Here is a 14,802-nt window from a genome sequence, read left to right as displayed (position 1 = left end):
TGAAGATTCACCGCTATTCCATGTTTTCTCTATCTGTTGGCTCATGAAAATAATACAAGATTACTTCTCTCCCACCTGCCAGTGAGCAATGCCAGTCAACTTGTTGTAAGGAGGCTAAAGTTCTCCCTCTATTACAAGAAAGACACATTTGCTTGTTTGAAAACATTTTTGGTTACTACAAACACACACATTCATGGTGTGCAAACTAAAGGAAGCATAATTTTAGTTTTATGTTTATAGAATTGGGAAACATATAGCACGTTTCCTGATTTGAATAAAAGTAGATAGATGATGTTATAAATACATTTTTGTTTCAACATTTTTGTGGTGGTACACTGATACTGTGAAACTGGAATTTTTAATTAAGATACTGTGAGAATCTCGTGCATGCAGACATTTAAGAATTTTGTAGAATTGAAATATTCATTGTGGCTATGCAAAATAAATTTATGTGGGTAACTTAATTGTATACGTTTTGAGAGTGACCTGAGTACATTTTTAAACATTTTGACCAAAGCCTTGTTGAACCAGTGGTGGCTGTTCCAAAAATCACAAATTATCATTAAATGATTGTTCCAATAGCACCATCTCCTGGACATTTGAAGCTAAAGCTTGTCACCCCGACGATCTTTGAAAACACTAAAAAGACAAGGTGAAAAAATAAATACCTACCAAATTTTGATGAATTAATTTCTCCCATTTGCTATGACAGCTTTGATTTGAAGATGATCTCTATTGGATAACATTTACATGGAATAGAAATTAAATAATTTACTAATTACTCATTGAAAACACGGCCGTTTAATAGGAGTCTAATAGTTGCTTATTAGCTAGCTAAAATATTACAATAAAGTATAGTCCGAAGGGCGTTTTTATTGACTACGCACTGTAGTTCATAATAGATAGTAAAAATACTTTTAACCATATCTTACAAAATTGAAATAGCTGTCGCTCCAAAATAATGTACTAGTAAAGCTTTTCAGATAATTATGTTACAAGAGATCAGATTGCTAACTTTAGAGTTCGTAATGCAACATTTAGTTACATTTGTTCTTCTTTGTCTTCTTAACTTGACTTATCCGTCAAAAACAAAACATCCCACGGGACGTTTTTTTAATTATATAAATAATATTATTTTTTAGATATTTTTGTTTAATTGTTACATTCCCCTTAATGTTAATTTTCTTACCAACTGAACGTTTCAAAGTGGAACCAGAACTATTCTCAGTAGCGTTAGTGAAACACCGGCGCCGTTTGATGACAGTACCAGAGACGGACCAACGGCAGAAACAAATCCCTCTCTCGTGGAATTTTATCGTATTAAATGGTAAAATCTCGTTTAAATTGTTAATTGATTTGCAGTTTGCCACGGCCGTGCCTCTCTTGTCAACGTTTATCGCACGGGGGGAAAAAACAGTCTCGGTCGTCTGAGACGGTTCGTTGTAAACAATAACAATGGCCTCTGGTTCCCCGTCGTCCTCTCCGGACACTGCGACGGGCTCCGGTACGGACCCAGCCCGGCCCGATACGGGAGAGCCTCTTGGTGGAGCGGGCTCAGACTCTGATTCGGACTTGGGTTTGAGTAAATTTGACTGCAGCGCCGTGGGGATGGGGGACCAGCTGGAGGGAGATGAGCTGGAGCTGGAGTTTGAGTCTGCAGCCGACCGCGTGAAGGATCTGATACAGACAGCCAGCAGGGACCAGCTGCTCTACCTGTACGCCCGCTACAAACAGGTGTGTGGGTTAAACCAAACTGGATTTCAGTGGCATCGAAAGGTGTATGTTGGATGTAGGTAGTGACACCATGTGGCTTCAGGCAAAATGGCAAATGTTTGCTTCAGTGCCTTGCAACACCATTCAAATATATTTTAATTTTTTCCCTCTCTGTGAGGTTATCGGATTTGTTAATACAAATATCCCTCCTCCCCTCCCAGTTTAGCTTCAGGGTTTAGCTTCAGCAAACCTCCCATCAAGCACTAGCTTTCTGCTGAATAAAAGTCCTCCCACAGCATAATGCTGCTACTGCCATGTTTCACTGTTTGTATGGTGTGTTCAGACTGATGAGGAATGTTAGTTTTCTATTAACACACAGTGCTCTGCATAAATACCAAAAATCAAAGCCGACGACAGCAGAAGTTCCCAAAGTTAGGTTCTTGACCCCAAGTGTGGTCACAAATATGTGAGGATTTAACACAAATACCAGAAGATGACAAGAAAGCATATGCTTTTTAAAAATGTAGTTAAAGATTAAAAACTGGACTTGAAAATAAATACAAAACAATATGATGGCCATTACACGAGCTGTTGATGCTGATTTAAATAAATGTAAACCACTGATCTTTTTTCCCTTCTGCTTCACAATCAGATGCTACTTTTCTGTTGGCTTATCACACAAATCATAATAAAATACATATCCATTTGTGGTTGCAACATGGAAAATGTGTACAACCTCAATGAGAATAATTCCTTTAGCAAAATGTAGTACATATCATCAGCACTTTCCCTTTTCTTTGGAGGTTTGTAGTAAAACTTAATCCTACTTGTTTTAGCTTACCTTTGTAGTTCATCAGATATTATGCCTGCTAATTGTTTTCCTCTAACAGGTCAAAGTTGGAAAGTGCAATACATCAAAGCCTGGCTTCTTTGATTTTGAAGGACAACGGAAATGGTAAGTTAAGAACTCAGTCTGTTGCAATTCAACAAGCAACATTCAGTTTTCTGAAAAATTAAATTCATATGTAAGTTTGCATTTGTGTTAAAGACAGGAAAAATGAAGAAGAGTAATTGGCCTAATGCAAAAATGAAAAAAACAAAAAAACATTCAGTATTACAGGCTTTTGTAGATTCTGACAGCTAAAATCTTTTTCGTTAGTCATGTATGTTGTTGTAAGATTTTTTTTTTTTTTTTACTTTGAGTCTTTCTTAAAACACCCATCTAGTCCTAGATTTAGCATCTAAAATGGAGTGGTCCTGAATTGTAAGCAACACTGTATTATCGTGACAGGCAAGCCTGGAAGCAGCTTGGAGACATGCAGCCGGAACAGGCAATGCAAGAATACATTTCCCTTGTCAACGTGTTAGATCCCGAGGGCGCCACAAAGGTAAAACCACAACCACTTCTGAACATCCCGAGATGGTCATTTACAGTTTTCTGGATCTTGACATACCGTGCAATAATTAAGACTCATCAGGCTTTCTGGATACATTTGGTATTCTAAGAATAGAACCAATAATATTATGAGACATTTACATTTTCTGTCTGTGTTTAATATAACGCCTTTCTGTAAAGCCTTCCTGGTCCTTCATTACGACATTTTTAACCTTGTTATGTGCGAAGCATATTGAGTGGATGTAGTGTAGTTTCTCTGCCAGCAGATGCCACTGTCATATTGCAGTTTTTAGCTACCAAATTATTTTATACAGTACATGCAGCATAAGAAAAAAATATAAGTTGAAATACGTTTGTTTTCTTTTGGCAGTAGCTTTAAAAGAAATAAATATAAGTAAAACTGATCTTACTTTGTTTCATGATCCTCTCCTTGCTGTAGAGGATTATGAAGCTGTTTGCATGTAGAGCAGATAGATGGGAATAAAAAAACGAATGCCTCTACCATTCACCGTATGTTTTTGAAAGTCTAAAATCATTACATGTTGGTTACACTTTGAAAATTGCGAAGAACAAATAGAAAAGTGAACTTTTGGCTGTTAACACTAGGAGTAAGTATAAAGTTACAAACATTACAAGCAGTATATCTGACAAATCAGCTCAAGGTTGTTTTTCTTCCTTCTGAAAAGAAAGGAATAGCGGATTCATCTCACATGTTCTTTTTGACCTACTGTTGTGCTTAAGCTCCTTCTCTTTCTTTCTATCGTCCACTAGCGCTCTGTGTCTGTCCCCCCAAATCATCTTTCCATTTTTAACCCCAGTGGCCTTTTTCTTTATGTCCCTCACTTTTATTCATTTCTTCCTCTTTTATATCCCCTTTTTTTTAATAGTATCACTGTCCACCACAATTGAAACCATGTCACATTTCTCTTCAGCTATTCTGTGCAGGGAAAATACTTGCTGACTCGGCCCAACAGAGGAGAACCCAGCAAAAGCTCATACCACCCACGCCTTCAAAAAAAGAAAATTGAACCTGATTGCATTAGTGTTAACAAAGCGTCATGGCATGGCTGGAGCTATTCTTTTGGAGGCACAGTTAAATGGTGTAAGTAGGAGTGCATAGACAGAGGAGCAGGGGAGAGAATAATAGCCACAATTTGACCTCTGTTCCCCTTTCAATTGTTAAGCAGACACTGGCTTTATATTACATTATAAGGCAGAGAAGCAGGGCCGGTGCATCAGCGAATATTCTGAGTTTCTGAAGTGAATTAGTTTGTCCCAAAAGTGCACGCATAGTTGTTTTGCTCCCTCTCTCCCCATTCCCTGAAATCCGATTTGTGCTGCTTCTTTTGTGAGTCAAGGTTGGTTAGTGAAGAATAGTCTAGGTAATAAATTCTTTGCCCAACTGGATGTTCAATGGAATTAAATGAAAACACAGATGATTAACAAGAGTCACAAACCGAGGCGCAGTACACGTTATCATGTTTGCATTCATTTTGGCACTTATTTATCGGGAATGAGGTCAGACCGACAACACAGGGGAGTTTCTGAGTATTTACAAAATTACATACAGGATGTGGAATGCACAGACTGTTAGAGAGGGTCTACATGTGGAGGCATTCATGGTGAATAGACATGTCTGACTCTTTGTGTCGAGTCAATACAAAGCAGCAAGGCCAAAGCCTCTCCTCAGAGAGGGTGGAGACTTTGACAGGTGGTCAACACAAATGGTCGTGCTTGAGACAAGCCATCACTGCACTGTAAACTGGTTAACTGTCGCTTACATCTGTGTGTTTAAATACCAGATTTTACTGAAAACTGACTCGAAGCTGGATTCAGATTTTTCTGTGTTATTCTTACAGCAACGACGAGGAGCAGAAAGAAGAACAGGTTTTGGAGGAGCAGCGGTCAGCTCTTTATACCAGGAGGAGATGATAAGGTATTTAAATCGGAGGCAACACATACAAGTTGAGATGCACCAATTTAGCAGTGTTAAAATTCAATACACCTAAGCACTTATTGTTGTCATCACTCCTGATTATGGATGATGTTTCTAAAGAAAGAAGACTCCAACTTAGCTATTTTCGCTTTCGGTTTTTAATAATAAAGTCAGAAGAAGCGTACTTTGAAGATGCCTTCATCTTGAAAATGTGGCTCTTAAATTATTTTATTTTTGTTGGGTTCAAACTTCTATTTTTTTTAATTGTTATGTTTCAAAATGTAAAAAGTAATTTAAAAGGACGCCACATTTTCCAACCTATGATGCCATGCAGTACAGTGAATGCTGCAAGTCAAGGACTTGATGCAATCTGCTGAGATAGAAACCTTTTAATTAAATTATTAATTGAGCTCACTGTACTGTTTGATAACTAGGATCAATTGGAATGTATTTGTGATTGAATTGAAAGGATTTTTGTTAAGTGCCTTGAGACTACATTTGTTGTGGATTAGCACTGTATAAATAAAACTGACCCGAACTCAACTTATATTCATACTGCAAAAGAGAGAGAGCAAGACTTTCGGCAGATAAAAGGAAGGCTGAAGCTAACTGTTTTGAGCTTTGGAAATCTCAGAGTTAATGTACGGATATACCTATGACTAAAACAGAATTTACTCACATGTCGCCTCTGTTGATATTATATGACCCCTTCTGACTGCAAGGCAGTTCATATAGTCTCATATATTATCTTTCTTAAAGAGAGACTGCAAATTGGAAAACTGGAGATCAGAAACCAGGCTCAAAACTCTTCAGTCACACACCAGAATCTGCTTTTTAGTCTAATATTCAAAGTAAATATGTGTTCACCGCATAGAGATCTGTACTGTCTTGTGTGTAAGTATTTCATAGATCTTTGTGGAGCAGTATCCCTGTTTTAATTCTCAGGTCAACTTAGTGAGCTTGGCATTGTTAACCACTAGACTTGACGCTGTATTTGATTATATTCAACAGACGGTAACTGCAGTCGCAGGTCTGGAAATGTCACGCAGTTCTGATTTATGTTAATGAAATCCTTTCTCCATTTACTCCTGCCTGGCAGACTCACTGAAGCTTGGAAACCCCCCCATCTTCATTTCAATGCAAAAAGAGCTTTTTGGAGATGAATATGAGATGTGTGAATCCTGCAGGTTTCCTCCTAAATGGCTGTACATGATTAGTATGCATATTTTCTGTAAGAAGTGCCCGGAGTCCCCCCTCCCCCCTTTTTTTTTTTTTTTTTTCTTTTTAATTACACAATTACACAGGCAGGATTATGGAGATGCACCGAGTACAGCAGAGCGAGGTTGCTACAGACGACTTCCCAGGACGATGTTCCCCTGGTGATATCCAGTCGCAGCAAAGACTCATGGGGAACCCGTCACAAGGATGACATTAACATGACACAAACACACCTGAGTAGACAGAGTCATACACTTCATGCTGTATGTCCACGTGATTATCATCCGAAGTCATGCATAACCTCCCAGACGTGATGAACTCACTGCTCTGCTGCTCTTCAATTTCCTCTTTCTCACACATAAACAGCCTCCATATTAAACAGCTGAACACCTGTTAACCAGGCAGATTTAATTGCTCTGCTCACTCTACCTCCACTCGTGTGTTTGTGTGTGTGTGTGTGTGTGTGTGTGTGTGTGTGTGTGTGTGTGTGTGTGGAACGTTTATAGATGAAAACAGGATTGATTAGCAATCGCTGAGCTGATCGGAGGGTTCGAATGCTGCATTTGCAATTTGCCGACCACCTGCAAGATGGATTCCGATAAAAGCGAGCTCTTTGCTGGAAGCCAGACCTTTGTTATTTCAGTTCTCATTGTTTCAGGTGCTTCTATCAAAGCTCAGGTCTTACGAGGGAGCAAGACGAGAGATTGTGTGAGTGTACGTGTGCCTTTGATGGATTATGTGGCCATATTGCTGATCACTAAAACTCAGGCCAGACAGATGAGTATTTTTTTTTTTTTTTTTACCAGTGTGACCAGTTTGGCCTGATGGATGAAGGACATATCTGCCAGTACACCACACTGGACATGCACACATTTGTGAGCACATAATGTTCCCACACATGCACATCCTAGATACACAAACGGTAAAAACCTTGGCGCTGCCGTGATGACAGAGTGACCTTCCCAGCATGCTTTGCACTGCTGTGGATGTCATGTTGTTTATAAGGCCCACATTAATTACTTGTTTGAATATGGCCTGTTGCTTTGCGTCTGTGTATTTGGATTCCTTTGTACAATTGTGCTAAAAGTTGTTGTCCAAATAATTGTTCGTGTGTGTGTGCCTTCATTTGTAAAATCATTTTAATGCTTGTTTATAACCCCAAAGCTCCCTGCTGTGTGTGTGTGTGTGTGTGTGTGTGTGTGTGTGTGTGTGCGCGCGCGCGTGTGTGTGTGTGGGTTCTTCATCGTCATTCATATGTATGTGTCATGCCAGCCCTGTCTCACCATCAACTAAAGACGGATGACTCGGCCTATTGATTAGTTGCCGGGGGAGACGGATGGTGGCCACGCATCAGGCAAACATTGGGGTCATGATGGCCATCAGACAAGGAAGTGGGCGTGGTCCACCAGAGGGCTTCATGAATAAACATAGCTGCAGTAATCAGGAGTATGTAAATGAATGTGCTGATACATAACCCTCCTCTGCTAAAAGCGTGATGAGTTATTCATCATTCACCAGGAGCAGATGAAAAAGAGTGAGTGAAGACAAAAGAGAGATGATGTAACTGAGAAACTGAAAGAAAAGAAGTGAGGATTACTAAAAAAAAAAGAAGGAACAACTGAGAAAACTCTCTTTGTATCTGTTTTTTCTCATAGAAAAAGGTAACATACTTTAATTTTAAATTTCAAGTTTAATCTCCCCTCAATGTGGTGTTAAACTGATCTGAGCTACTCAACATTTTTTTTTTTTTGTTTTTCTGTACTGTCTTCTTTTACCCAAATAAGCATGAAAATTATAGTTTTTGCAAAATTCCTCAGGCTTTAAAAGCTATACTTTAGATCTTGTGTAATTTACTCAAACAAATGAGTCTGCGTGGTTGTGCATATATAGTTGTCGTAAATAAACTGCACTATGTAGTTTATGCTAACATTGGTTAATGTTAGCATTTTTAACATATTTTGATTTGACGCTATTTGACAATATTTTCACTCCATATATTTCAGTTCAAGTTGAGTAGATCATGTTTAGAAAAAAAAACTTGCAGAAAAGAGCTGTTCTGCTCTTTGAGCATCATATAACTCAATGACTATTGTTTCAGCTGCTTTCTTTTATGCTGTTTTGTTATTTTTTTTGAGCGATACCCGTCACATTTTCTACCATAAAGGAACTTCTTTATCAAAAAAAAAATCATTTAAAATCAAAATCTGCTAAGAGTATGAGTAACATTCAGGCTTAACTGTATCACCCGCCGATGGTTCAGTTGTGCTGAACATGTTTAGCCTTCATGGAGTGTAAGTGTGGCTCAAGCTAGCTGGGCTCTCAGGACTTTTCCATGCCCAAAGCAGCACAGGAAGACAACTTGAGGAACTATGGGATTTGTGTTGACTGAGTGACTCTGTAGGAGCAGTAGGAGTGTCAAATATGCAGGTTTTCTTTCAGACAATAGAGCACTAAATTCAATTAATTTGAATGGCTTGGGTGGGTAAGAGGGAGTGGAAAGCGTAAAGCTCTAAATGAGATTTTGCACCCCTCCTTTTTACCCAACATCTCTCCCACCTTCCCCACACCCCCAAAGCACTCCTTCCTGTCCCCAATGCAACAAGGTGATTAGAGACAGAGAGATATAATTAGAGGTGGGATGGTGCCGCTGTGCGTGTCTCTGTCCCTTGGGGATGTGGCATGTGTGTCTGCCGCTGTGGTATCAGATGGTTGAGTATCATATGTTGATAGTGTTAAATTTCTGATGATTCAAAACTGATGTCATTACTACTTATGTGGCATATGTCTGGATGACGTACGAACCAGGAAGGAAGTTTAAGTTCACTGACTGGCAAAGGACACATATGTTGGAGAGTATTTTGAGCAGGGAAATAACTTTGACATCGATGGTTTTCGCAAATGCATTTCTTGCAAAGCTGTAAGTAACCAAAAACAACGTATGAGGAAAAAAAATTGTATCAAAACTTGAGTTGCACAGGGATTTACCCACTAATTTACAAAGACTTAGTGACCATAAATTATTGCCCTTATTTTCCTGTTTTGCTAAAAGAAAAATGACAACATAACTGTTTTTGTTTCTGTTTTTCCTCCTATCTTGTTCTCAGGGAAGAAGACAAGAACATCTTTGATTACTGCAGAGAAAATAACATCGAGCACATCAGGAATGCCATCAGCACGCAGAAACTGGATGTCAATACCAAAGACGAAGAGGTACAGCTCCAAAAACAGCATGTAAAAGCTGACGTAGTTTCCATGTGAGAGTTGCTGTAAATAGACCTACTCCAACAAATTATTACTTATTATTAGACTGCTATTTCTACAAAGTTGTCCTGCTGAGGACTCTTTCACCAATATTTTGCATACACGGCACTGAAAAAAAAAAAATTGAGACAACCTAAAATGATCAGTTTCTCAGATTTTACTTTTTATAGGTACATGTTTGAGCAAAATGAACATTGTTCTTTTATTCTATGAACTACTGACATGTCTCCAAAATTCCAAGCAAAAGTTTAGTATTTATTTGCAGAAAAGGAGAAATGGTCAAAATAACGAAAAAGAGGCAGTGTTTCCAGATGTCAAATAATGCAAAGAAAACAAGTTCATAATCATTTAGAAACAACATTACTAATGTTTTAACTCAGGAAGAGTTCAAAAATCAAGATTTGGTGGAATAACCATGAGGTTTTCAATGGGGTTCAATGCAGTGGTCTCTTAATTTTTTCCAGAGCTGTATGTGTCCACAGTCAGTGACTTTGCTTGGACCTGCTGTAAAGATGCATATGACCTATTAATGAGTGGCAGACAATGCAGCTCCATCTTAGTTTACACATAGAGGTTTCTGTTCTCACTCAGACATAAGGACCAATAGGTAGGACTGAAATGTCTAAAACTGCAGAAACTGCCGCTGCGGTGATCAGGTGTTTCCTGGATGGATCGTGAAATCCATCCGTCTGCTTTTGATTCATTATCAGACGAGCCAACTGGCCCCCTGCCCTTTCTTCAATCACCGCCACTCTTCACAATAAACAGGCATTCATCCGCTGAGCTCACAGTCAAAGGCCAGATGGTTGAGCCATCTCTGCTGAAAACGCTTGTGTAGCCACAACTACTGTGTTCTTCTAATTTTTTGTTGTTCTGCCCACTAGACAGCAGAGGGCAGTGGTGACGTTTCAGCTCAAAATAGTGTTAAATGCAGGTTAAAAGAAAGGGGCTCTGTCTCAACACTTGTTTTATGAGTGTGGATCAGAAATATCACCTCAGTTCAGTTCTCGTGTTGAATGTTAATGTTAAAGTTTGTGATATATTTTCAGCAGGTGTAAAGAAATGGCTTAACTTTGTCTTTAATCAATTTGCTGCTGTGCGTCCTTTGTCTGTCAGTGAAGCAAAAGCAGTGGAATGATTATAAAAACAGTTAAAAATAATCCTGGTAGGCATGAAAACAGCAAAACACGTAACAAAACATTAAAAAAAGACTTTACTTTCTCAAAGTATTGTGATAACTCCATATGAAATAGAAATAGAGTTATGCGATGCTGCCCCTCCCCCACTTGTTGCTATGCACTGGCAGTCAGTTAAGTTTAAAAAAAAGAGGCTGCTATGCTTAGAAAGACGTAATCGGTCGTTTGGTAATTAAAAGGAGCATCACTAATCAAGCTTTTTAAGGTGCTGCTGATTTAGTTGACAAGCTGTTTTAAAGTAATTCCATTATATACATTTTTTTTGTTAAGATGATAACCATAAAAACATGTTATTTTTACTTCTTGTCATCAAACAAGTGCAATCTTAAACCACCCCTTGGCAAATTCACACAAGTAAAATGCCAGAGTTGTCAAAGAAAGGTTGTAACATCCACACCTTTGAAGCAAGATGTCAATGTTTCAATGACAGGAGGACTCAAAACACGTTTTCACATCTGGCTTGCACAACAGGGGTTTATAAATGTGTAATTATTTTCTTTATTATCTGCTAATTCTCTTGTGGAGATGTGTTTCTTTTTTTGGAACATGTCCCAACTCTTTGCATTAAGAAAATAAGTTTTTCTTACTTAATAAGACAGTGCTAAAAAAAGAAAAAGAAAAAAAAGCCTCCCTCCACTAATTTAGTCATGATTTAGTGCGATCTATTGTACCAGTTCAGTCTTCTACATGATTTAATTAGGGTTTTATCACTGCTGGACCTGAGAGCCATCATATTTCTGAGTTTGTATTCTCCTGTTTGAACCACGAGACTCTGATGTGCAGTGAAAATGCAGGCAACACTCTGCAGCAGAGCACCTTAAAGAGAGAGTGAGAGAAGGCAACATCGGTATTCTGACCTGACTTATAAGTAGCCATTTTAACATGCAGCCCTGGTGATCAATATGATTTAAGCAACAGAATTGGACTTGCAGAGTTTGCTTTACCTAATTGGCCTCATTGAAAAATGAGCTCTTGAAGTTTTATTAGAACAAGAATCTTAGACCCAAGGAAAGGGCTGTGGGATAGTGTATGCGTAAGAAGTGCTTGATTCTGCAGTTTGTCTTGTGGCTTTTAACCAATTCTTCTCCACACAAACCAAGATACAGCGCCTCAAAAAAGTGTTCATACCCCTCATATTTTCTTCACATTTTACCACAAACATTTCTATCTTTCATTGACATTTTATGTGATGAGTCCACACAAAGTAGTGCATGAATCTGAAGAAGAAAAGCATTGGTTTAAAAAAAACAAACAAAAAAACATCCTAATACAATTCTGTAAAGTGTAACATGCACATGTATTCAGCTCCTTTTAGTCATTTATTCTTAATAAAAATTAGGTTCAATTAACCGTCTTCAAACTTTTGTAATTAGTAAATGGAGTCCACAGGTTTGTAAATGAATCTCAGTCAAAGCTGTGCTAGACAGCTGTTCAGTGAAGTGCTCAGAGGCTCGTTAGAGAACATTAGTGAACAAACGGCTTAATCCTGAACCAAAAAACACCTCCGACAGGTTAGGGACCCGGTTGTGGGCAAAGAGAAGCAGCCACAAGGCCCCCCCGTCACTTTGAGAGAACGGCACAGCCCTACAGCTCATGTGGAAGAATACGCTAATAGAACAACTATTAATTGTGCACTCCACAAACCTTGCCTTTATTTAAGAGTGGCGCAGAAACAAACTGTGTTTAAAAGGAACCTTTAAGAAAAAAAGGCCGTCTGTAAGTTTCATCTCATCTCAGAGATGAGATGAAACTTTTTGACCTGCATTCAACTAAGAAGAAGATTAAGACTAATAAGCTGCACATACAGCCCCCATGGTAAAAAAAATAAAATGGTGGCAGCATCATGCGGCGGTTATTTTTTAATTAGCAGGGACAGACAAGCTGGTTTGAGTTGACGGGAAGAAGGCTGGAGCTAAATGCTGAGCAACGGTGAAAGAAAATATGTCAGAGGCTGTGAAAGACTTGAAATGTTCCACCTTCCAGCAGGACGACAAACCCAAACATACATCCAGAGGAATTGTTAGATCAAAGTTTTTAAATGTAATTAGAATGGCTCAGCAAAAGTCCAAACCTAAATTTTGACACTGGTGTTCAGAAACTTTCCCTTCAATTTGAGGTAATGTGCAAAGAAGAATGGACAAACATTTCAGTCTCTAGATGTCCATAACTGGAGGACGATTGGCACAAAGGACTCACAGATGTAATTGCAATAAAAAAGTGATTCCACCAAGTATTGATTCATGAGCTGTGGATATAAGTGCAGGCTATGCTTGTGAAATTACTATTTGTAAAAAAAACACTTGAATATCAGTCATCATTATTCCGCTTCACAATTATGCAGCTCTTCAAGTTTGTGTGATTTGTGCGCTTGTGTTGGCAGGGTCGGGCTCTCCTGCACTGGGCCTGTGACAGAGGGCACAAGGAGCTGGTGTCTGTCTTACTGCAGCACAAAGCCGACATCAACAGTCAGGTAATCCAGAAATCCTCTCTCTATATTTATAGGGTTTTTCAACATCTACATAGTAGATAGACAAAAACCAAACAAACAAACAAAAGAACATTTAGCCCATAAGCACACTCAAGAGTCCTAGTCAGGTGTTACGAATGTAGCTCTTAGTGCTGAACCATGCACTGTATTTATTTATTTTATAATACAAAAGAACATATAAAAAAAAATTGTGACATAGCTGAGCATAACCTTCTGCCATTGTATCCTGGACGAAATATTTTTCAAAAATCCAGCTAAAGAGGCATTTTCTCAAACGGAAAGTTAGCATTCTGTAGCGCTTTCTTTTATATTTATCAGCAGTAGTTGGGTAAGTTATTCTAATAGTTAATAGAAGATTATTGTTTTAGTTAACAGAATTTTGTTCATTTCCTCACCAATGATCTGTCAAAATTGTTTCACTTTAGTACAACACCAGAAGCAATGTGCAAGGGTAAGCTGAGTTGCTTCGACTCTGTTGCAAACACTTAAAGATTTTACATTTCTCCAGGCATCATTCCATTCACCATCTGTAATTTTAGTTAACTTCCCTTTTCCCACACTCCCTTCAAGTGAGTAGTTTTCCCTGCATTGAGACATTTAAGAGCACTGTAAAATATGCTAGTAGAAGTAGGTGACGCTGTAAAAATAAATTGTCTTACTGTATCTAATGTGCCCTGAAAAATCAACAGTGTAGTATTTTTCATAAGTCCTAATGTGTAACTACCAGAAAAAGTCCTTTTTGAAACATTATTTTTTTTAAATCAGTTAATTAAATGACAACCGGTTAGATTCTTTCATTAAGTTATTCAGTTTGGATCTTTCTTTGTCACTGGAATTTAGAAAGTTGTCCATTATTCCAGGTAAGAACAAAAAAGCTGAATTTCTGCAAATTGGGGTAAAACAGGTTATTTGCAGACAGAATTAAGGGTTTTGCTTTCTTTAGAAAAAGTAGAGATCCTAATTTGCAGTCGAACATAGAGCGGTCTACGTCAATCCAGAGTGAAGTAAACTTATTATGCACTCAATCAGCAATGACGCTTAAGTGGCCACTGAGTTGGTATTTTCAGATATCTGGGAGGTAAAGATCCCCTTTACAGAAGAGCAACACAATGTGGACATTTTTTTTCTGTTCTTTTTCTAAGGATCTTGTTAAATCTAAAGCTTTTTGGAGCAGATCTGCTTTTCCAAACTGTTTAGTTACTTCAGTTTAATTTAATGAAGCTATTTCTTATGTATTTGGAGGACATTTTTCCAAATGCCAGGGAAGATGGGAAAGTTGTGAGAGACTTTTTTTTATGGAGCAGAGCTTTTTTTTTTTTTTTTTTTTGCATCTGCTCAGGTAAAGCATGAGCAACCTGTGAAATCCCCAGCACCCCCCATCAGCCGTCCCTTTTGTCTCTCCATCCCTTTCAGAAGGTCACCTTTAATTCACTTTGTTCCACACATAAATCCCTCAGGGCTTTAGCAGACACTGTTAGCTGGTAGCTAGCCTGGTGTTTAGACTCTCAGAGGTTTAGCAGCATCCAGTGGGCTTTAGCTTAGGCAGTAAGCTGGCTCAGCTGCACATCCGAGAAATTACTCCTCTTCCCCCTGC

The 14,802-nt window shown here is 38.5% G+C and overlaps 1 protein-coding gene across 1 annotated transcript; it reads left to right on the top strand.

Annotated features, from left to right (window-relative positions):
- Nucleotides 1-1,236: 1,236 nt before the first annotated feature.
- LOC106942453 (acyl-CoA-binding domain-containing protein 6-like) lies at nt 1,237-14,072 on the top strand. The gene is made up of 6 exons (XM_015025726.1): nt 1,237-1,734; nt 2,604-2,668; nt 3,005-3,101; nt 4,969-5,045; nt 9,368-9,473; nt 13,101-14,072. Exons 1-6 carry the CDS (start codon nt 1,456-1,458, stop codon nt 13,248-13,250), a joined length of 774 nt encoding a protein of 257 aa, XP_014881212.1. The 5' UTR covers nt 1,237-1,455; the 3' UTR covers nt 13,251-14,072.
- Nucleotides 14,073-14,802: the final 730 nt, after the last annotated feature.

Source organism: Poecilia latipinna, unplaced genomic scaffold (assembly GCF_001443285.1).
Source record: "Poecilia latipinna isolate Pla-1442-1.1 unplaced genomic scaffold, P_latipinna-1.0 Scaffold4291, whole genome shotgun sequence".
Lineage (NCBI taxonomy): Eukaryota > Metazoa > Chordata > Actinopteri > Cyprinodontiformes > Poeciliidae > Poecilia > Poecilia latipinna.
Note: the sequence above shows the minus strand (reverse complement) of the source record. Positions and strands in the feature narration are given on the sequence as shown.